At 43.6% G+C, this 24,568-nt stretch overlaps 1 protein-coding gene across 1 annotated transcript in view; it reads left to right on the top strand.

Annotated features, from left to right (window-relative positions):
* The window catches only part of TNFRSF21 (TNF receptor superfamily member 21), a 66,581-nt gene that overhangs the window by 21,924 nt on the left and 20,089 nt on the right, over positions 1-24,568 (top strand). The window contains exon 4 of the mRNA XM_073335809.1: positions 12,124-12,389. Coding sequence (XP_073191910.1) covers positions 12,124-12,389 — 266 coding nt within the window. The remainder of the gene's footprint in view (positions 1-12,123; positions 12,390-24,568) is intronic.

Genomic DNA, 24,568 nt, shown 5'->3' with positions numbered 1-24,568 from the left:
AAGGCCTCTTCCATGTTAAAAACGTTGGTTGCAGATGCCATTGATCTGCAACCATCACATTTAGTAAGTCAGTCATAAGTTTCTACTCTACTGTGTCCATCAACAGCAAGCCAAATCTTCACCCACATTCCTGATCCTCACTAAATATTCTTCCTTAGGTTACACATTTCCCTCCAGCTTCTTCCCACTCTGTCTTCTTCCCTTCCATTTTCTCCACTCGCTCTTCTGTTTCTCCAGAAATGGAGGTAGAGGAAATGTCTTCTGTGTCGCCCATCCTTTGACCGCTTCTGAGTATGGCTTCCTGACTTGCTTTGCAGAAGCAGCTGCCTCCTTCTCCAACTCAGCTGGTATGGCATTGAAGTCTGGAGAGGTTTCCCAAATTATTTGGCTGCCTAAACCATGGTGATAGATCAAGACAGGCAGCAAAATCCCTCATGCTCCTATCACCTCCCCTTTCTCTGTATATGGGGGGGAGAAGGAATATAGGATCTCGAAGGCAGCGAAGTAGCCTCCTAGGCTATGAGCTACAGACAGCTACTGCCCTGCCTTTGAGACCCTATATTTAGAGCCCTGCACAGTTTCAAAATTTGTATCTGCATCCGATCCGTGGATATGCAGGGCTCCACTTGTATGCTTCTATTCCGATACTAGAAGTCTAAATACTAAGATGAGTGAACTTGAGTACCTGGTATTAAATGAAGATATTGATATAACAGGCATCACAGAAACATGGTGGAATGAGCTGGGGAGGGCCCAAGCATGCTGGGAGGGAAGAGGGGGTCTCTAGCTCACTCAGCCCCTGTTCCCTTCAGGTGCAGTTAAATACGGCCACCCTCATGTTACTTGAAATCAGACTGCTAAATGGCTGATAGAGGGGAAGGGAGCAGATATATTCTTTATTTGTAACACCATCACTCTATTCATAAATTTTGCCTGTGTTAAATGCCCCATCACTTTTGATCTTCTGCTGTGTCTGGGAAGAAGCATCAATTATTCTACTAAGGGCCTGGTAAAAGAGAAGGTTAATGATGATACTATAGATTATCAAGTCTCAGCTGGACCAGGACTGAAAAATAATTTTTCCAAGTTCACATAACCAATCCTTTCCACGTATCAGATTTGGATGTCTGACTAGTTTTTTTTTTTTTTGATCCAGTATAAGGTTTTTCTAAAACTAACTTGTGATTATGTCTGTCCCTCAATGGTCAGCTGCTGATCTGCCATTAAAACACAAGAGGCTGAAAAGTAGCCTCCTGTCTCTCATTTTATTTGGTATTTCAAGAGTAACAGGTGCATCCCATACTGAATCTTGTAGGAAAGCACAGACAGCATTTTGGGAGGAGTGCATGAGGGTGCGGCCCAAGTGGCAATGATAAATGCCTTCCCTGGCACCTCAGGCTAGAGGTATGGGTCTTCCATTTCTTGTAAACAGCACTGAATGGCAGAAGAATGAGGCAGCAAGTTTTTGTTGTCATTTTCAGCCTCAAGATGGGTGTGACAGTAGGTCACTGCACCTCAAGGTTAGCTAAGGTTAAAGTCTGTCTGGATAACCATTGCTTTTCACTAGTTTATAAACCTAGGTTGTCCCAGACAATAAGATTGTTTGAATAGTCTGAATTGTGTTGAGCATTGTGGTGGTCCAAGTTTTGTGTGGCTTTGTTGTGTGTTATACAAAGCTACAGTTTTGCTTTGTAAAATTCAGTGCAGAACTTGACATTTGCAAGATCTGGACCACGCAAGATATGCATCACTTCTCTATTTTTGTTGAGGGCTTTGCAAGCTATGCTGTTTTTGGAGTGGTGGATGATGCAGATTGATGTACTTGCAAAGATTAAAGGACTATGGTGGGGGGAAAAGTAAAAATCAATATCTAGACTGCACCAAGAGAGTCTAGGTACTGTGTGCACAGTCTTTAGCTGCAGATCTTAAAACCAGTTATATGAAGTTAAATCCAGTTCTCTGCACAAGGGAAGAAAGATTGCCTTCTGATTATGGAACAAGACATAGGAGCCCAGGGTTCTGTTTTCTGTCTGATCTTGGGCCAACTGCTTAATCATGCCTCAGTTTCTTTAATTATAGCGCTTCCCCACCTCACAGGAGTATTGAGACTTTGGTGCTATGGAGAAACTGCCATAGTAGGTTCTATAAATAAGGATAAATTAGATCTGCAACACTCCAACTCAGGGGCTTCATTAAAATGGTAAGAAAAGAGTTGTATAAGATTCAGTAGCTTTGTAAGCAGCTGTCTTTTTTTTTTTTTTTTTTTTTTTTTTTTAATCCTTTAATCCAATTACTGCAGGGTGCTTTTTCCAGCACTTAGACAATGAAGTGTTCTTTAAAGTCTTTATCCTTACAGTCCTTTCAGAGTCAGAGTAAAGTATTCTCCATTTTACAGATACATAAAGGCAGGCAGATGGTTTTGTTTGCCCAAGGCCAGGCAGATGGTTCGTATCAGAGCGAGGCCTAGAAAGAACTGTGCTATTCCTGGATCCCGGTTCTGTGCTCAGATCATTAGATCAGTGTTTCCCAAACTTTTTACTAAGGTGACGCTCCAACTGCATTTTGTGTGTGGTGTGGAGTGTTGGTTTTTTGTGGTGTGTTTTTTTTTTTTTTTTTTTTTTGCAACCCACAATTATATGTATGCTCCGTCCACCCCCGGCATCGCAACCCTAATCCTGGCCCAGTGCTGAGGGAAGGCCAGTGGAGGGAAGGGATTGGAAAGTTCATCACTGTACTGGCTTGACAGTGCTTTGGCGTACAATCTGTTGCCCATTTAAGCAGGCTGGAAAGGGATCAGATCTGAGTAAGTGCCATTTCTCCATAGTTGCCTAGTCAGATCACACCTGTACTTTAAACTTTCCCTTCTGTATCACTCTTCAAAGTGTTGACAAATATAACTACTATTGGCAGTGCATGTCAACGTGCCTAATTAAAAGTGCACTTTGCACGGGGATTCTTATACCATTGTAGATTTGTCATTGGCTTTTAAAAGTCAAATATTCTGAACTAGGTAAAATCAGGCCATATTATGCCTTTTTTGCCATCAAAGTAAAATTGCTTTTACTTTGTATTCTTCAAAATACACTCTTCTTCCTGAGTCTAAAAGTATTCTGTGAAGGGGGAAATGATTCCTATCCCTTAGACTTGGACCTAGGCTTAACAGAGAGGCAGCAAGTGCATAAACTCAATCCAGCAATGGATTTTGCTGTATACATCCCCACAGGCTTGTGGTGCCTCATCAGGATGACAAAGGTACAGGCCCTGCCTGGAGGAGATTAGTCCAGGTACAAATATAAAATTCAGGTAACAGTATATTAAGAGGACTAAATAGGTTGCCATTTGAAACAGTAGTATGAATAGTTAGCATCTTAGCTGTAAACATTAGTTATTCATACTAATGCTTTGGCTTCAAGTGACACTTGTCACTGAGCTTACTGAACAGGTTGGTCATCTGAATTAATAGAATTACAAGGCTCAATTCTGGCTGTTGACTCAGTCATACTGACTTCTGTGGCTACTCATGTGAATAAGTGGGATTTGGCCACTGGACAAGTGCCGGTGCACATACTTACAGCTAGGTTTTTTGTTGTTTTTGTTGGTGGGGTGCTATTAAAAGGACCCAATGAATCACAAACTGTGTCGGGGAGTGTCTGGATTTTTTCAAGTGACCTGATGGTCTTGTGTACAACAGCAAGGTTATTCTCTTCAGAGAGCTGCTGACAGTTTGGAGCACCTCACTAAAAGGCATAGACACACATGGCAAAATATAGCACTTGAAGTTATGTCTGTGAAGGAACAGCCCTTTGTGGATACATGTAAATCTCAATGTCTCTCTGGCAGGCAGTGTCTGAGAACAGGGATTAATGTCCGTCTACCTGCCAAAATAGACGAGAGAAATGGAGAGCTGCTTTGAAAGTACTTGCTACTCTGGCAACTGAAACTTAATGATCTGCAGATGTCTCTCTGGTCTGCTAAGCTTGGTCTGCCTTTCTTTAAACTAGATGAGTAATGAAATCATAGCTCTATGAAATCCCAGGTTCTCTTCATTCTGGTTCTCCTACTTCTGCTTTAGCTGAAGTGTCCCTTGACTTGTCCTGTAAAATTTTTCATTTCCTGCTTGGACAGTATTGCCTGGCTTGGGGTGATTGAAAGTACTTTCAACCTTGCACTAGTGATGCAGGAACTGTACTCTTGTTTCCATTTTAAGAAATTGGACTCTGCCTATTTATAGAGGCACCTCCTTCAGCTGTAAATGCTATGCATCAAGAGAACGTTCCTCAGTCTTCAGCTGACCCTAGGGATGTGTCTGTACAGCCGTTGAGAGCATGTTCCCCCAGCCGGGGTGGTAGACAGACACAGTAGCTTGGTGTGAGCTAGCGTGCTAAAGATAGCAGTGTGTATGTCGCTGCACAGGCTAGCTGCCCAAGTACATGTCTGCCAAACCCTTCCCCCTGTCATTTGGCTGGCTAACCTATACTGTAACATCCACACTGCTATTTCTAGCATGGTAGTTTAGGCATGTGTCTACCTGGGTTGGGAGGCACGCTCCCATCAGCAGGGTAGACATACCGTAGGTGTCTGGCATCTCCGCAGTTATATGGCAAGCAATACAGCCTCTTGTCTCCTGGATAAACTTACACCACTTGCTAGCAGTTGTCCCTTACTCTGTTGCCTGGACTCATTTCCTTAATTAACCCTACACTATAGTCTAAACCCAGAGCCCTCAGATCTTACCAGTTGTGTGCCAGATACAGTGGTCAATTGCTCTGCTTTTATTATGCTTTCGTCCCCAGGACTGTTAAAATTGCAGTCTCTTCAGGGCAGGGAAGAAGTCAGTTCAGTGCCATAGGGGTGTGTGTTTTTGTGTGAATACTCTTGTACACATTTTACCAGTAAGCATCCTACATCAACAGGGTTGACTTTGAAAAGGTGAGTTTGAAATAGTGGACTACATTTAATGTTGAGACGAGGAAAGCAAAGGGTCCTCTTTCCCTAAAAGTCTTGCATCTTCTACCCTGTGTCCCAAGTTACATTAAGGTTTCTAGCAGCCTGCTAGCTTACTGAAGGAGGAATAGTGAGATAGAACTTGCAAACACAGAAACAGGCAAGTATCAGTGCAGCTGCATTGTTGACCTTAAAACTCTTCTGTTGCCTCTGTTGCATTAGGGCATGCATTTTTGCATTATTTGCTAACTTTCCATACAGATTCTACACTAAATCCACCTTTACGTGAATGGTTGAATAGTATTATAACCATAGATGGAATTGCCCTTTGAAAGTATAGCTGTAGTTTACAAAATGGCAGTCTCCTTTCCTTCCTTAGTGGACTAAATAGTTGGATATGTAACCTCCTTCCAAACTGGTTCCTTAATGGTGTTTATGTATATTTTAGGGCAATCCCAAATTCAGGAGCACAGTATCTAGTTAAATTGGATGTGTATGGGCTGTATTTAAAGGTGGGGAGGGATCTTTTCTTAAATGTAAATTTACTGAATACCACATCCATACTGTTAAGCTTTCATTTGCCATGTTCATTGCTTGAATTGCATAGCCTCTAAATGCTGAAGGGAACATACAGGAGTTGCTTCTCTTAGATTTCCTCTGGGATTCAGACTTGGAAAGTGCAAACAGAAGAAAAAAGTTGGCAGTTTTCTTTGAAGCAAGATTAAACATAATCAGGAAGACATGGAATCCTTGTTCTCAAGCACTGTTATATTGGCATGTCTCAAAACTGGTTCTTAGTTACTTAGCAGGTCCTGCTGTGTAACCCATCTGTCTGTATTGCAGTACGTTCAGATCCCTTTGCCCCTGAGCACTGGCAGATTCTTCTAACCATCTGGTTTCAGAAGGAACACTTCAAAAGAAGCAGCCCCAAGTTTTGGCTGACAGTGGGATGACTTAACATGGTCAGCATCCATGTATTGTATGCTTAGTGTGAGCTCACATCTTTATTTAAAAAAACTCAGTCAGACCCGTTGGAGGCATCCTCTAAAGTGTTAGCCATGCCAGCCGGTAGCCCCAAACTCAGCTAGCTCCGTGAGAGAGAACGTGCCTTACTTTGATTTGCTACATCATGGTAAGATAATAGCCGTGGGCTAGAGAGGGAGATGTTATGCCTGGGGTCTGGCAGATCTGAGAGAAACCTTGCCTCCCACACAAATTGAAACTGGGCAGGAGGTGACAGGCAGGTGGAGAGAGGAGTTTAATTTCTCTTGTAGAGGTGGGATTGTTCGGGGGGGGGTGTTTGTCCATTTGATAGCTACTGCCGAGTTAGCCCAAGCTTTTTCCCCTTCATCCAGACAACTGGTCTTACGGTGACTAGTTGGTGTGATAGGGGGAGTTTAATGCCAGGCCTGGCAGCGTCCCTCTGTGTTCCCCATGTGTAGGTTCATACCACATTTGCTTTTGGCACGTTTGAGCTCCTGAGTTATCAGTCCATACCCCAGAATTACTTTGAAGATTAATTCTGTGTAAGTGGTAAAAATTCCATAAGGTGCTTGCACTGTCTGGGTGGATATGCACTTTCTTCTGCACCAAAGAAAACCAGCTGGATGACTAGATAAGTCACTCCTATATACTAACTGATGTGGACTACACAGGGTTCTTTTCAAGAAAGGTGTAGAGCAAGCATAATTCTTAATGGTAGCCTTGTTAGTCTGTATTTGCAAAAAGAGCGAGGAGTACTTGTGGCCCCTTAGAGACTAACCAGTTTATTTGGGCATAAGCTTTTGTGGGCTAAAACCCACTTCATCAGATGCATGCCCAGATAAATTGGTTAGTCTCAAGTTCCACAAGTACTCCTCTTTCTTTTTGCATAATTCTTAAGTATTCACTGACGGTGGATAATGTGGTGGTGGGGAGGGTCAGGGATGGTGAACAGTGGCTGCTGTATAATGAAATGCAATTAAAGCCCCACTGATTCTTGCACTCTCGTGTGTCCTGGGGTACAATGAATGCTAACCCCACAATGATTGACTGTACACCTTAAGGCGAGTTCTTACTTCCCATCTTGCACATGGGAATTGTTCAGTATCTTAAATGAGTCCTTTTCCCATCCTACAAGACTTTTTTGGTTGAGAGGAGAAATTCCTTCAGTGGCTTAGTGAATTAATATTGTTCTCAGTCAGCACATCATTAATCTATGAGAGGGTTTAATAGCAAAACTTTCTTCCAAAGTAAAATCTGCTGTTGGCACACAGCTGTTGGTACCATCTGGCTCCAAATTCCTTTCACCTGTACTCCCACCCCAGCATTTCGACTAAGGATTTTGTTCACCTGTAACTTCCCCCCTGGTTTGTCCTTTGAGAACTGAAACTTCGGGTTGGGGAGGGGAGTGGAGAGATGTTAGCTCAAAAGCCAAATAAGTTCAAATGTGAAAATTCCACCTCAGTGGTTTGTTTTGTTTTCCATTCTTGGAGTGTAAAAATGTTTGGGATTTTCAGTTCTCCTGTTTAAAACACACATGCTGTCTGTGATGCCCTGGGAAGTGGCTTGGATTTGACACATTCTGGCTTGGTGTGAATGTAAGTTCTTGATGTGCTGTCAAAGTTAAACACTGTGTTTTAAATAAGTACTCAGGCTTGCGACTGTGTTTCATGCGAGTCCATGGGGTATTTGGGGGTGGTAGGGAGGAAAGGTGTAGGTGAAGTAATAGGGTGCCTATTGGGGAAAATCAGGTGCTGTAACCTGGCAGTCCAGTCAAAAGTGAGCTGAATAATGGACTTTATTCTCAGGGAAGGGCAGATGTAGGCCTGTCTGTTGAAAGATGTGCCCATGGAGAGACTTGGGTCACAGGTACAGCTCAGCCCTGAACAGTGTGAAAAGAACATTACAGTACAAACACCAAAATCTTGTCTCCGCAGAAATGGAAGAACAAAGCTCTGCTTTGCGTAGACTGTTTGCTGACTTCATGTAACGCTTGTAAGGCGATCTTATAATACCGAGTGCAATGCTTAGCTATGTAGAAGTAAACATTTCATACTTCCTACAATGGACGTGAACGGGTGCGTGTACGTAAAGACAATAGACTAATGATCTCATATTATTGCAGCTCTTTCCAAAATGAAAGTGCCTGAGCCCTGGTCTACACTACAGACTTATGTCTGTATAACTGTGGCTTTGTCTACAGTGTACTTTCGTTGGTAAAACTTTTGTTCTTCAAGGGTTTGGGGGGGAAGAAAACACCCCCTTGACCGACAAAAGTTTTATCCACAAAAAGCACCACTGTGGACAATGCTTCGTCAGCAAGGGACGCCCTCCTGCCGACCAAGCTACCTACCGCCTCTCGTTGAGGATAGATTAATTTTATCAGCAGGAGAGCTCTCTCCTGCTGACAAAGAATGGCTACACTGAGCACCTTTTAGCTGCACGGCTGTGTCACTGAAAGGTGTGCAGCATAGACATAGCCTGTGTCACTTGGGGTGTGTGGAATATCCACACCCTTGAGTGGCCCCGCACCCGGGGCCCCACTCTGTGGAGGGGTCTCTGGGCCGTTGATGCTGGGCATAGAGGTCTTGGGGGGTGGGCGCTGTGGTTCTCAAACTGCAACCCAGGTAACACATTGTGGGCCACGTATGTAGCCAACAAATGATAAATAGGTTGAGGACCACTGGTGTACACTAAACACGACTGTGATGTCGCTGCACTGCTGCAGCACTGTAAGCGTAGACAAACCCTGAATGTTTAGCAACACTGATCCTTAGCTCAGTTAAAATGAGGAGAGAAGCTGGCCTTGAGCATGAACAATCAACAAAGGGCACTGTTAACTTCCACCCGGTAAAAACCAGACTTATGGGAGATGGATAAGATTTGTCCAAGAATAGATTGACTCATTAAAACACGAAGGCATTTTGCAGACTTGCTTGATGACCAATTAAGTATGTTTCAGCAATGGAATGAGTAACTGCTGAATTGAAACAAAGTAGAAGTTTAAGTTAAGGAGAACACTGAGCACTCCAGAGTAAGCTAAGACTTGCAAAGATGTCTGGAGCAGCTGGAAAAACTTCCAGTTCACTATTCAAAGGTAAACAAACAAAGGAAAGACAAGTCAAACCTGTGAGACAGTGCTTACAGGGAAAGCTACCCGAGGGGGAGAGCTGCTCTAGACGGGAATGTAGAATCACCAAAACTAGGCACTGGATTGCTGGAGAATAACTTGAAGTTGTGCCATGACTCTCACAACTCTCCTTGGATGAGCACTGCAAGAATCTCTTTTCAACTCTGCATCATTCTATAGTGTCTTTTAATTAAATATGTTTGCAATGTTGTCGCTGTGTTGGTCTCGGGATAATAGAGAGAGAAGGTGGGTGAGGTAATATCTTTTACTGGATCAGCTCCAATTCAGTCACCGGGGGGGGGGGATGAGCTACAGCTCACTTCATCGGATGCATGCCGTGGAAACTGCAGCAGACTTTATTTATACACCTCCTCCCACCCCACTGTCCTGCTGGTAATAGCTTATCTAAAGTGATCATCAGGTGGACCATTTCCAGCACAAATCCAGGTTTTCTCACCCTCTACCCCCCCACACACAAATTCACTCTCCTGCTGGTGATAGCCCATCCAAAGTGACAACTCTTTACACAATGTGCATGATAATAAAGTTGGGCCATTTCCTGCACAAATCCAGGTTCTCTCACCCCCCTCCCAAAAACCACACACACAAACTCACTATCCTGCTGGTAATAGCTCATCCAAAGTGACCATTCTCCCTACAATGTGCATAATTAAGGTGGGCCATTTCCAGCACAAATCCAGGTTGGACACTAGAATTCTACTTTCAGTAACACTGTATGTAACAGTCCCGTTTTCTCTTTGGGAAATATGGTCACCCTGCAGCTCTCGGCCGCTGTAGGCAGAGGGGGAACCCCAGAGCTCCCAGCCACCACTGTGGCAGGGGAAGCCATGGAGCTGCAGCAGCAAAAGTCACGGACCGGTCACAGCTTCTGTGCATTTTTATTTTTTGCCCGTGACTGGTCCATGACTTTTACTAAAAACAACCATGACACAATCTTAGCCCTATTTATGAGAACAGTAGATTAAAGTAGGATTAAAACATGCCTAAGTGACTTTCGCCATATCCTGGAGCTTTAGCCATGCCACTCAAGATCCCAAAGTACAAGAATTCACAATACTTGGCACCAATTGTTCTCACTGATGGTTGCTTTCAGTGACCTCTAAGAGCTTTTCCTCTGCTTAAACCTCCAAAGCAGACTGTATTTTTTCCCTCTGAACCTGATATCTCTCTGGTTTTTTGTTTGTTTTTGTTTTGTTTTTAACTGAAAGCATTAAGGAAGACTTACCTCCAGCTATAGATGGGTTGGATGCCCCTGGAGTTCGCTGTGTAAAGTTATTCTATGGAGATGTTACTTGGGCAGGACGAGAAAGATAAAGCCAACTAATGGTTAAAGGTTTTGTTTTCATGTTGTAAATATGTTAGTGATCATATATTTATTAATCCCAAATTAGGAGATACCAGATCTTCCACTTAACTGGAAAAGTTAGTTATATTGGAGTAGTTAACTTGATTGATCTGGCTTCTCAATTCCTGTAACTGTCACATACAGTCTGGCAACTGAAATTGCATAGCACCACCATTTTAAAAAAAACAAATAGTGACTTGAGTGTTGCTAACATAATTGGACTACATAATTTGTGGCTTGAATTTTCAGTCCTGAGTGTAGAAACGCAGTGACTAGGGTCTTTGCGTAGTCTAAAAATTGCATTACCAAGGCTGTTAAATCTGATCCCACTGGGAAAGATCTCCCAGACATTCTCGGCATTTCTCTGCAAGCTATTGCTGTAGTTGCCACAAAGATGTTATGTGACTGCAGATGGGTGAGGAAGTGGTCTGTGTGATCATGAAATGAAAGGGCAGCAGTTGATGAGGAAACCTAAGATGTGGCCCACCCTGTGAAAACTTGAGAACTGCTTGTATGAAAACCAGTTGTGTGGATCCCTTGTGTGGCTGCTTGAGGTGGATTTTGCTAAGCTTACTTGCCTTCAAAAAAAAAAAAAAAAACCCCCAAAAAACTCAGCTTTCCTTGCTCCAAAACAACATCTTGTAGTTTTGTATCTGAAGGTTGGTGCTTGCTGATTCCTTCTCCCCACGTGGATGAACTTGGCTTTTAATTGTATCCTTTCTGAAGTTTCACAGTGAGAGGATATTGTGTTGGTAGTTTTGTAACAGTCTCTTGTGCTCAGTGGTTTGAGAGACATGGTGGGTGGAAGAGGGGAGGGGAGAGAGAGACTCTCTTTAATAGAAAACTTGGATCACTTTGTGTAAAGTTTTTCATGTAACAGAGTTGTGCTTTTTGCCCCCTAAACCTCAAGTATTTCACAGGTCTTTAAAGTGTCTCTACAGTGGAGCAGAAGTTTACATATGGTTGTAGCTAGCACAGTCTCTCGCTGTTATGGGGCGTTAATATTTGGGAAAGTGACTGTTACTTGTGAAGAAAAGTTCAGGTGACACATCTTTTTCCCATAACACATCCAAGTCAGTGGTTCCATAATGTGGCACAGCTTTAGTGCTTTTGTGCAGGGCTGTAGAAAACTTCAGTCACTCTAAGGATCTCTTCACACCAGAGCAACCCATAGGCATTAGCAGTGCTGAATGCAACACGTAACTGGATTTCATCCCTACTGGATGAACTAGATAAGATTGCAGCACAGAGGGCTGGATAACAAGTGCCCCTCTCACCAGAATCCATTCTGAAATGTGTAACATCTCCTGCCCCAAATCAAACCAGCAAGTGAAGGGCTAGTTGGCCAGGTATCCTAATATAATGCAACCACCAATGAGGAAGCTTGTTAATATCAGCAACTGCTCAAACACAATAGCTAATTTTAGATGTCTGCATCAGAGAGTATTTGTGGTTTTACGCTTACATAACAAATGTTAAAGGTGCATTGTTAAAGCAAAACCCTGGGAAGTAGCATGCCGCCCAGTATTATAAGCATCCTGTATTGCTAATACAAGACCTAAAGAGGTGTTAAATGTAGTTCTTAAATGGACGAGACCCACCCTTCTGCTAGTACAAAACATAAATAGTTGGATATTTAGCTGACAAGAGGTTGCAAGGCTGGAAACTGCTGTGCTTCATCTCCACCTCTTCTGTCTGCCAGGCATTGACATCCTGAAGCTCGTAGCAGCGCAGGTTGGAAGTCAGTGGAAAGATATCTACCAATTCCTGAGCAATGCAACTGACCGTGAGATGGCGGCTTTCTCCAACGGGTACTCTGCAGACCATGAAAGGGCCTATGCTGCCTTACAGCACTGGACCATCCGAGGCCCGGAAGCCAGTCTCGCTCAGCTCATCAGCGCTCTTCGTCAGCACAGACGTAATGATGTTGTGGAGAAGATCAGAGGCCTGATGGAAGACACAACCCAGGTAAAGTGTATGTTGGTTGCGGAGGCAGCTTGTTATATTTTGTTCCATTACACTCTTCATCACAGAAATATGCACTACTCCAGAGGTGGGCAAACTGTGGTCCGCAGGCCACATCCGGCCCATGGGACCCTCCTGCTCAGCCCCTGAGTTCCCGGCCCGGGAGGCTCGCCCCCGGCCACTCCTCTGCAGCCTCAGCTCACTGTGCCACCGGCACAAAGCTCTGGGCAGCAGGACTGCGAGCTCCTGGGGCAGCGCAGCTGCAGAGCCCGGCCTGACCCGGGGCTCTGTGCTGCACGGTGGCGTGGCTGGCTCCAGCCGGGCGGCGCAGCTGTATCGCCGCCAGCCACCAGCACTCCAGGCAGCGCGGTAAGGAGGGAGGGGTGTGGATAGGGGTTGGGGTGGTCAGAGGGTGGGGAACAGGGGGTTGAATGGGGGCAGGGGTCCCGGGGGGGGGGGGGTTAGTCAGGAAGAAGGGGGGTTGGATGGGGCAGCGGGGAGCAGTCAGGGGCAGCGGTACCGGGGATAGTCAGGGAGAAGGGGTGGTTGGGTGGGCAGGGGTCTGCGAGGGCGAGTCAGGAACGAGAGGAGGGGTTGGATGGGGCAGCGGGGAGCAGTCAGGGAACAGGGAGTCGGGGGGGGGGGGTGGATGGGGCAGGGGTCCTGGTGGGGGGTGGCCATCAGGGAACAGAGGGTTGGATGGGGCAGGAATCCCGGGGATGGTGGGGGGGAATAAAGGGCAGGGGCTGGGCCAGGCCTGGCTGTTTGGGGAGGCACAGCCTCCCCTAACCAGCCCTCCATACAATTTACGAAACCCGATGTGGCCCTCAGGCCAAAAAGTTTGCCCACCCCTGCACTAGTCTATCCTTCCAAGGCCAGATCTATATGACAGACCTATGTCAGTATAAGTACATCACTCAAGGATGTGACAAATACACGCCCCTGTGCAATGCAGTTATACAGACCTAACCCCCAGTGTAGACTGGAGAGCTTCTCCCACCGACATAGCTACTGTCTCTTAGGGAGGTGGATTTAACTATACCAATGGGAGAAGCTCTCCATCTGAAGAAGTGTTTTTTTACCCATGAAAGCTTATGCCCAAATAAATCTGTTAGTCTTTAAGGTGTCACCAGACTCCTTGTTTTTGTGGATGCAGAATAACATGGCTACCCCCTGATACTTTACATCAGCGTACTAGTGGCTTCACTATAGCACTGTACATGAAGACCAGTCCCAAAGAAATGAATGACACCAAGCTTACAGGTTATTTCAAAGCATCTTGTGGGCTCTAGAACTTGTATACAGTGCAGCCTCAGGGTTCTGATCAGCTGCCATGGACGTCTTGCTGATGACTTCAGTGTGAACTTGTTTAGGCTCCAGGTTAATTGAAGGTTAATATCCCCTAGGGCAGATTCTGTCAGTGCAGCCTTTCTGTGGGGGGCCCTAAACTACACAGGGGCTTATGTTCAGGTTTCTGCCCTGCACGGTTGAGCTTTGCTGGAGTAGAATTATCATGCAGCTTTGCTCATGAGGAACGGTACTTGTCTTTATGAACTCATACCTGAACCCTTGTTAGGGGGGTGCTTGGGGATGAGGGGAAGGTCTCCTTAAACTTTCACAGTCAGCATTTCTCTTTCCTGTGGTACTGCCTGCTATTACTGTTTTGTATGTCATTCAGATTGCCTCATGGTTAAATAGCTCTTGAAACTATTCTGGGATTTTGCATATGGAGGTGCCAGCTCTCACATCTCACATTAAAGGTAAACTGCAAACAGCATGCATACCTTTAGGGTATGCACAGTTGCTGGAGCAGCCTCAAAACTGGGTGCTCCCTGATGTTTGAGTGCTTGATCTTGAAACCATGTATTGTATTAGTGGGTCTTTTACACTTTGTAGTAATGACTTTGTGCTTGGACTTTAAATTAATTTTCAAGAGAGATACTTGGGTGTATAGAGCTTCCTAGTTGTAACCCTATGAGAGTCATTTGTGCATGGAGTACAGCTTTGTGTTCCATGTTTAAATAATGGATAGCTTTGTCTTGCCCTGTCCAGTGCAACAGCTTCTGTTCTAATTTAATCCTAATAGGCCAAAGTATATAACTGTCTGGTCTGCATGCTGTTCTCCAAGACATCTTGCATCCAAAATTTAAAACCCTAAATGAAAAGCATAAGACATAATTATATGTAAAATCAACACCTGACATACTTAGATGTATATTTTTTTTCTCTGTGGTATGCATGCAAGAAATTCCTGTTGCGTGTATAGCATATCAAACTGACTTTCCTAGTCTCCTTGAGTATGTAGTAAACTCTCTGTTTTTTGTCTGGTTGCATTTTGACATTGAATATCCCTGATAAATCCTGGATTAGGACATCAGATAAAATGAAATTTGATTTGGATTTGTCATCAGTATCCGATTAGAAAAATTAAGATTGCCCAAGAACAGAGGTAATCAGTGTTGGAGGACTTGTTGAGGCATCACAGTCAGTAATTTAATTAAAACCATTGGGTACTGTACATCATTTTTCTCCTTCCCTAAATTCTTTTCTTCACTGTTCGAAAGAATTCTCAGGGATTATGTTTTTATAGCCTGGCAAGGCATTACACTGAGAGGTAAATGTCTTGAATAACTACTTGATACTTGCTTACACGAAAGATATGTCCATATCAGGTTTGACCATCTCATTTCCTATAAGAGGACTTCTAAAAACAAGCAGGGAATAGATGCATTAATGTCTCTGAGAACAAGCAAAAACAAACCTTCTACACTACAGGTTTAGATCAGTTGTAATCCCTACAGCCTATAGTTACAACCATATGTGTAAGGTTTTTCTGTGTGAGAGACCTTCCTCTCTGTTGGGATTAGTGAGCAACAATGGCCCCAGTTCAGCAAGGCACTTAAGCATGTGTTTAATTCTAAAAACTAGACCCTGGTGGAGAGATGGATTTCTGCAAAATCCACTGCAATGCAGAGAGCATGTGCTTGTACTGTATAGAGCTGTCTCACTTTGAGGTCAAGAAATTGAGATATTTATTGCTTAAGAGCACTGCAAAATCTTTCATAGGAGGGATATTTTAAAAAGCCGCCTAAAAGTTTTGGCTCAACTAGGGTTTTAAGGTGTTTGGAATGTGGCAACTAAAATGTTCTAACCCACCTTTTAAAATCCTAGGCAAGAGAAAACCTCCAAGGTTCCTTTCTAAAGGTGAAATAGGCTTGTGCTTTCTGCTGCTGCTTTATAACATGGAAAGAAAACAAGAACATTTTTTCAAGAATTTACAGTAGAAATACAGATCTTGCCTACCAGAGGAAGATTCCAACCAGAAAACTAGTAAAATTATAACGTCACAAGAGAGCCAAGCGATTAAGGGGGAGAAATTTTTAGTTCGCAAGAAGCAACTTTAGATGGACCTTTGGTGAACTCTAGTGCCTGCTAATGCCCGTTATGGAGACGATGGCATCTGTTAAGTGGTCCAAGTGAGCTCTTTCCCTTTTAAAAATGGAAGCTCACAGTATACATTATCTGAGACCTCCAGCAAGACCAGACTGGACATTCCTTATATTGCAAAGCTTTAAAAGAGAATTCTCAAAACCACACACACACAGAACAACACTAACTTGGGCACCTGTATATGTCTCCTAAAAAAGCAAAAAGGAGTACAAATGCCATTTTAAACCTTGCAAGTCATCTTTTAAAAACTAATCCATGAGTTTTCCAGTGAAGGAAACTTAGTAGGTCTGTATCACTGGGGACTCTTCGGTAGCCTTAGGCCAGGTCTACACTTGAAACCTTTGCTGATACGGTAATACTGGTTAAGGATGTGACTCTTTTGAGCATGGGGAGGAGGTGGCCAGCCCTCTGTGAAGGAAGAAGTGGTTCGGGACTATTTAGAAAAGCTGGACGTGCACAGGTCCATGGGGCCGGATGCGCTGCATCTGAGGGTTCTAAAGGAATTGGCAGATGTGATTGCAGAGCCATTGGCCATTATCTTTGAAAACTCATGGCGATCAGGGGAAGTCCTGGACGACTGGAAAAAGGCTAGTGTAGTGCTCATCTTTAAAAAAGGGAAGGAGGAGGATCCTGGGAACTACAGGCCAGTCAGCCTCACCTCAGTCCCTGGAAAAATCATGGAGCAGGTCCTCAAGGAATCAATCCTGAAGCACTTATATGGGAGGAAAGTGATCAGGAACAGTCAGCATGAATTCACCAAGGGCAATTCATGCCTGACTAATCTAATTGCCTTCTATGATGCGATAACTGGTTCTGTGGATGAAGGGAAACCAGTGGACGTGTTATTCCTTGACTTTAGCAAAGCTTTTGACACAGTCTCCCACAGTATTCTTGTCAGCAAGTTAAAGAAGTATGGGCTGGATGGATGCACTACAAGGTGGGTAGAAAGTTGGCTAGATTTTCGGGCTCAACGGGTAGTGATCAATGGCTCCATGTGTAGTTGGCAGCCGGTATCTAGCAGAGTGCCCCAAGGGTTGGTCCTGGGGCTGGTTTTGTTCAATATCTTCATAAATGATCATCTGGAGGATGGTGTGGATTGCACCCTCAGCAAGTTTGCGGATGACACTAAACTGGGAGGAGTGGTAGATACGCTGGAGGGTAGGATACAGAGGGACCTAGACAAATTGGAGGATTGGGCCAAAAGAAATCTGATGAGGTTCAACAAGGACAAGTGCAGAGTCCTGCACTTAGGACGGAAGAATCCAATGCACCGCTACAGACTAGGGACCGAATGGCTCGTCAGCAGTTCTGCAGAAAAGGACCTAGGGGTGACAGTGGACGAGAAGCTGGATATGAGTCAACAGTGTGCCCTTGTTGCCAAGAAGGCGAATGGCATTTTGGGGTGTATAAGTAGGGGCATTTCCAGCAGATCGAACGATTGTGATTGTTCCCCTCTATTTGACACTGGTGAGGCCTCATCTGGAGTACTGTGTCCAGTTTTGGGCCCCACGCTACAAGAAGGATGTGGAAAAATTGGAGAGAGTCCAGCGGAGGGCAACAAAAATGATTCGGGGTCTGGAACACATGAGTTATGAGGAGAGGCTGAGGGAACTGGGATTGTTTAGTCTACAGAAGAGAAGAATGAGGGGGGATTTGATAGCTGCTTTTAACTACCTGAAAGGTGGATCCAAAGAGGATGGATCTAGACTATTCTCGGTGATAGCAGATGACAGGACAAGGAGTAATGGTCTCAAGTTGCAGTGGAGGAGGTTTATGTTGGATATTAGGAAAAACTTTTTCACTAGGGGGGTGGTGAAACACTGGAATGCATTACCTAGGGAGGTGGTGGAATCCCCTTCCTTAGAAGTTTTTAAGGTCAGTCTTGACAAAGCCCTGTATGGGATGATTTAGTTGGGGATTGGTCCTTCTTTGAGCAGGGGGTTGGACTAGATGACCTCTAGAAGTCCCTTCCAACTCTGATATTCTATGATATTTGTATACTGGTAAAAGCTCTAGCATAGAACCGGTTATACTGACAGAAAAGTGCTTTTCCTGGTATTGCTTATTTTGTTTAAGGAACTGATAGCAAACCCTCCTAGTATAGACTAGGCCTTAATACCGTCTTTCAAAAAATTGCCAAAGCGACCTCTTTCCTGTAAGAACATGACAGACTAAGGGCTTGTTCTCCAAAACTAACATTACAGGGAAGGAGCACTGATTAAACACAAGTGAGAATTGCTGCTCCGGAGCTCTTTGTAACCAGATTGTATCCATCTCTGGAGTATGGTACTAGTTCAGTGTCTGACTCTGGGCTTTTGCACGGTGGGATGTTTATCCAATTGGATATTGTAGACACTTTTTTTTTTTTTCTGACTCATTTTGGGCAAGTGGCTGGAGTTTTTAGAACTTGGGGATTTACTAAAAATAGTTAAGGAGTAAATCTTGCAGAATCCTGAGAAATACTTATTTGCTGGTAGGAAATAGGAACTGGTGGGATTTGTGATCTGACTTGTAGGAGCATGGATGTCAGGGTAACATGGATGCAGTGATGGGTGGAGCGGAGGCTTCCAAGCACAGATCACACTGGTAACCTCAAACTAGGGAATTTGATATCCCAAGAGTTGCTCACAATATTTGCCCTGATCTTTCTCTCATCCCTATTCAGTGTGATTCCAAACACTGACTATTTATTTAGCATATGCAAACCAGTCAAGCCAAACCACAGTGGTCTTACAAGATAATTATTTGTCACTTTCTCTACAGACATGAAACTCTCCACAAGTCCTCTACTGCAGTGGTTCTCAACCAAGGGTATGAGTACCCCTGGGGGACACCTAGAGGTTTTCCGGGAATACATCAACTCATCTAGATGTTTGCCAATTTTTCAACCAGCTACCATATGTAGATAGAAAGACACTATTTGAAAAGGATTTGAAAGGACACAAAAATCCTGTCTGTACTTGTTAGGACGTAGCCATTGTCACATACCTGCTTTGCCAAATAATTTTTTTCGTGTTCCTGAGAATGGAGAGCTCATGGAGAACAAGGGGGGAGAAGATTCACCCAGGGACGCTGACTGTAAGATGGAAACTGGTTTTAGTTAAAAGCCAGGAATGTTTTCTGCAGCTACCTTTGAAAAGGGATTGTGTGAATAGAATAAAGAAAAGGAGTACTTGTGGCACCTTAAAGACTAACCAATTTATGCTTATGCTCAAATAAATTGGTTAGTCTCTAAGGTGCCACAAGTACTCCTTTTCTTTTTGTGAATACAGACTAACCCGGCTGTTACTCTGAAACCTGTGAATAGAATGCTGTTCAGTGGAGCACACAAGAGGCATATAAATGGGATGTGGGGCAGGCTAGATAAAGGTGTCTTTTAAACCAGTGGTTCTCAACCCGGGGTACATGTATCCCTGTAAGTACGCAGGGGTCTTCCAGGGGGTACATCAACTCATCTAGATACTTGCCTAGTTTTACGATAGGCTACATAAAAAGCACTTTTATGTCTGATGTTGTAAGCAGGTCGTTGTAAAGTGAGGTGAAACTTGGGGTACACAAGACAAATCGGACTCTGGAAAGGGGTACAGTAGTCTGGAAAGGTTGAGAGCCACTGCTCTACCATAAAGTCACAACAGGGGGCTGTTAGGAGAAGCTGATGAGCAGTCTGTTTTAAGATAAACTGAAATAAGTGCCCACAAAGGGGGCTGCACCAGCTGAATTTATTTTTTTGAAATGAACCATTAGAGCTCCACTGAGTGAACTCCTGTAGGCAAGCCTAATGCAGCTTCCTGAAGAGATTAGTGACCTAATTTCACTACTTTTCAAGAAAGCAAACCAATGCTACTGCTAGAAAGTGATCATTAGAGGTTTGAGGGTAGATTGCTAGCCTCCAGATGCCATATGATGTTGGAAACAGAGAACACAGCACTTTTAAAAAAAGAATATCTTTCAAGAGTTGCTGCTTGAAGAGTTTAGCTTGAATAATGTTTTGATATACAGGCACCCCTCTATTCACAGCCTACATACTACTGCAATGATATTTTGCACAAAATATACAGTGTGAGGTGTCATAAGAAAGCCCGTAACATTAGAATCATTGTAAAGTGCATGTGTTAGCCTTATATATGAAGTTATGAATTCCTCTGTAGGATGTTAGAACATGATTAAGACAAGACAGCCTAGCCTAGGTGGACGTGATAAGCAGGTCTCCCCTACACAAAGGAATGTGGGTTTGCCTCGGTTTACGTACTAGCAGTGAACAAAGCCATTGAGCTAAACCACTGGGTGTTGTTATGTTCGTGACCTCGAGAGACAGAAAATTAACAGGGCTCCTGGACCCCAGAGAGAGACAGGGGACTAAGTCCCCCGGAAGCTTTCCTGACATGTAAGACAAAGAGATGCATTTGAGGAATATAAGGAACAGAGAAACTCCATCTTTATCCTTCACTTGAGGAGACAAAGAGAACTGTCTATTTCATCTCTGTGTTGCATCCTGACTGGTAGAAGGCTGGAAAGGAGACTAGATGAAAGAAACTGTCATGAACTCTAGACTCTATCTTGCTAGGGGTTCTCAAACTGGGGGTTGGGACCCCTCAGGGGGTCACAAGCTGTAAGCCTCCACTCCAAACCCCACTTTGCCTCCAGCATTTATAATGGTGTTAAATACATAAAGTGTTTTTAATTTATTGGGGGGGGGCACACTCAGAGGCTTGCTATGTGAAAGGGGTCACCAGTACAAAAGTTTGAGAACCATTGTGCTAGAATAAGTTTTAGACTTTGTCATAAGAACATGAGAGGCCATACTGGGTCAGACAAAAGGTCCATCTAGCCCAGTATCCTGTCTTTCAACAGTGGCCAATGCCAAGTGCCCCAGAGGGAAGGAACAGAATAGGTAATCATCAAGTGATCCATCTCCTATCGCCCAATCCCAGCTTCTGGCAAACAGAGGCTAGGGTCACCATCCCTGTCCATCCTGGCTAATGGCCATTGATGGACCTATCCTCCATGAACTAATCTAGTTCTTTTTTTAACCCTGTTATAGTCTTGGCCTTCACAACATTCTCTGGCAAGATGTTCCACAGGTTGACTGTGCATTGTGTGAAGAAATATTCCTTTTGTTTGTTTTAATTCTGGTACCTATTAAATTTCATCGGGTGAGCCCTAGTTCTTGTGTTATGAGAAGGAGTAAATAATACTTCCTTATTTACTTTCTCCACACCAGTCATGATTTTATAGACCTCAGTCATGTCCTCCCCTTAGTAGTGTCTTTTCCGAGCGGAAAAGTCCAGTTTTATTAATCTCTCCTTGTATGGCAACTGTTCTATACCCTCTAATTTTGGTGCCTTTTTCTGAACCTTTTCCAATTCCAATATATCTTTTTTGAGATGGGGCAAACCACAGTATTCAAAATGTGGGTGTAACATGGATTTATATAGAGGCAATATGATATTTTCTGTCTTATTATCTGTCCCTTTCTTAATGATTCCCAACATTGTTAGCTTTTTTGACTGCCACTGCACATTGAGTGGATGTTTTCAGAGAACTATCCACAATGACTCCAAGTTCTTTCTTGAGTGGTAACAGCTAATTTAGACCCCATCGTTTTGTATGTATAGTTAGGATTAATTTTTCCAATGTGCAGTAGTTTTGTATAATCTGCAAATTTTGCTACCTTACTGTTTCGCTATTTTTCCAGATCATATGTGAATATATTGAATAGGACTGGTCTGAGTACAGACCCCTGGGGGACACCACTATTTACCACTCTCCATTCTGAAAACTGACCATTTATTCCTACCCTTTGTTTCCTATCTTTTAACCAGTGACCAATCCATGAGGACCTTTCCTCTCAATCCATGACAGCTTACTTTGCTTAAGAGCCTTTGGTGAGGGACCTTGTTGAGGCTTTCTGAAAATGAGTACACTGTAGCCACTTGTCCACATGCTTGTTGACGCCCTCAAAAAATTCTAGTAGGTTGGTTAGCCATGATTTCTCTTTACAAAAACCATGTTGACTCTTCCCCAACAAATTGTGTTCATGTATGTGTCTGGCAATTTTTTTCTTTACTATAGTTTCAACCAATTTGCCTGGTACTGAAGTCAGACTGACCGGCCTGTAATTGCCGGGATCAGCTCTGGAGTCCTTTTTTAAAAATTGGTGTCACATTAGCTATCCTCCAATCATCTGGTAGAGAAGCTGATTAAAATGATAGGTTACAGACTACATCCGATGAGGTGAGCTGTAGCTCACGAAAGCTTATGCTCAAATAAATTTGTTAGTCTCTAAGGTGCCACAAGTACTCCTTTTTCTTTTTGTGAATATAGACTAACATGGCTGCTACTCTGAAGACTACTAGTAGTTCTTCAATTTTGCGTTTGAGTTCCTTCAGAACTCTTGGGTGAAGACCATCTGGTCCTCGTGATTTATTACTGTTTAGTTGCAGTTGGTTCCAAAACCACCTCTAGTGACACCTCATTCTGGAACAGTTCCTCAGATTTGTCACCTAAAAAGAATGGCTCAGGTTTGGGAATGTCCCTCACATCCTCAGCCATGAAGACTGATGCAAAGAATTAATTTAGTTTCTCTGCAATGGCTTTACCGTCCTTGAGTACTCCTTTAGCATCTCGATCATACAGTGGGCCCCACTGGTTTAGCAGGCTTCCTGCTTCTGATGTACTTAAAAAAAATTTTACTATTACTTTTTGATTCTTTGGCTAACTGTTCTTCAAATTCTTTTTTGGCCTTCCTAATTATATTTTTACAGTTCATTTGCCAGAGTTTATGCTTCTTTCTATTTTTCTCACTAGGATTTAACTTCCACTCTTTAAAGGATGCCTTTTTGCCTCTCACTGCTGCTTTTTTTAAACTTTGTTTAGCCACGGTGGCACTTTTTTGGTTCTCTTACTATGTTTTTTAATTTGGGGTATACATTTAGGTTGAGCCTCTATTATGGTGTCTTTAAAAAGTTTCCATGCAGCTTGCAGAGATTTCACTTTTTGTGCTGTACCTTTTAATGTCTGTTTAACTTCCTCCTTTCTGAAAGACTTGTTTTCACTTTTATTTGCTTGTAATCATCTCTACATTTTATCTCTTGTTTGGTATCACTTAATCTCTGCTCTTTTTTTAACGAACTTGTTTTACTTACTGTAAACCAGCTTAGGGCCATGTTTGAAGGGAAGCCTGTATCCACTAAAATTAGTAAGCTGTGATGTATGACTCTTTAACAGAGCAGCGAATTTTAATATCTTCTATGAATGCACCATGGTAGGACCTGTACACAACAGAGAAATATCTCCTGAGGAGCTTGGGAGCTAGAGTTCACTGATTGTTACTTGCCAGGCAATGTTTGGGCAGAGAGAGCCTTGAGGAGTTTTCTGGCGGGGAAAACAGACTGGTGTGGCAGGAAGCTGACGCACAATCTACTTGCCAGTAAAACTCTCTCTTGCCTAAGCAGAGAGGTAACACAGTGGCTCACAGCTTTGGGCATCCCCAGCAGTGTTTCACCTGTGAAACAGCCGCATCCTCTAGCTTGGAGACTGGATATGGCCCTGTCACTAGTACCATGTGGCTTCTGACTTACCATTCCAGTTCACTCACTGGCATGATGTGAGACCAAGCCCTTTTTCCCCGCTGCTCTGTGGGAAGTCATGGTATGTCTTTTGAGTGGCACTTACAAGAGCTCCAGCAAAGGGGTTAATTTTATCAGGCTCATGGCACTGGAATTCCTTTGGTGTGTGGTTGGTTTGTTTTGGTTTTTTTGTTTGTTTGGAGGTTGCAGTGTAATTGTAGCTGTGTTGGTCCCAGGATATTAGAGAGACCGGATGGGTGAGGTAGTCTTATTGGGCCAACTTCTTTTTTTGTACAGATGTTGTCTTTACTGGTAAATGTTCCACACAGCAATCCGTCTGATGAATATACGGGGCTAGTTAAACAAAGGCTAATAGGGCCCTGAGGGTATGGATTTGAGATTGGAGCCTGGTGCATTTCTGCAAGTTCCTGCTATGCCTGAACATGCTTACCCCAAAGTATTCTCTAAATAAGTTTCTGGAATTTATGTCAAGAGGGAGGTAAGGAAAGATGTGTGGGGAGAAGAGAGCCTTGGGGAGATGACTGGAGAGGCACAGCAGACAGGTGAGGGGAAAGTGTTCTTCTGGATTCTGGGACATGTACATGAACCTTACCTAAGCTAGAGAATGTCCCCATTGCAACTCATCCCTTAAAGCTTTGATGTAAGTAGACACAACAAACTAGGGAGGAGTCTGGATTGTTTTCTCCCCTAGAGGTGTCCCCAGCAGAGCAGGAGTGAGATGCAGTGATGTGAGACGCTTGTGCTGCGGCTGATGGTGGCCTGTAGGACTTGCCTCCCTTAGCTTTCCCAGTAGCTGTCACTGGGATGAAGCTAGCTTGTTCCTTAAGAATTCTCCGTTCATTTTAAGAAGCAGAGTTGGCTGTGTACATAGCACAATGCCTGGCAGTGAACACTTCTGAAGCAGTAACCTTCTCATACGAAGAGAAAAGGAGGACTTGTGGCACCTTAGACTAACAAATTTATTTGAGCATAAGCTTTCGTGTTTTGTCTCCAAGGTGCCACAAGTAGTACTCTTCTTTTTGCGAATACAGACTAACACGGCTGCTACTCTGAAACGTCTCATACAAGCTTTTCAGGTCTGAGAAACCATTCATTTCTTTGCACCTGTAACTAGCTGTTCCTTAAAGGCATGGTTTCAAGGCT

Source organism: Lepidochelys kempii, chromosome 3 (assembly GCF_965140265.1).
Source record: "Lepidochelys kempii isolate rLepKem1 chromosome 3, rLepKem1.hap2, whole genome shotgun sequence".
In the NCBI taxonomy this organism is placed as follows: Eukaryota; Metazoa; Chordata; order Testudines; family Cheloniidae; genus Lepidochelys; species Lepidochelys kempii.
The sequence above is the reverse complement of the archived record's forward strand: the minus strand, read 5'-3'. Positions and strand labels throughout refer to the sequence as shown.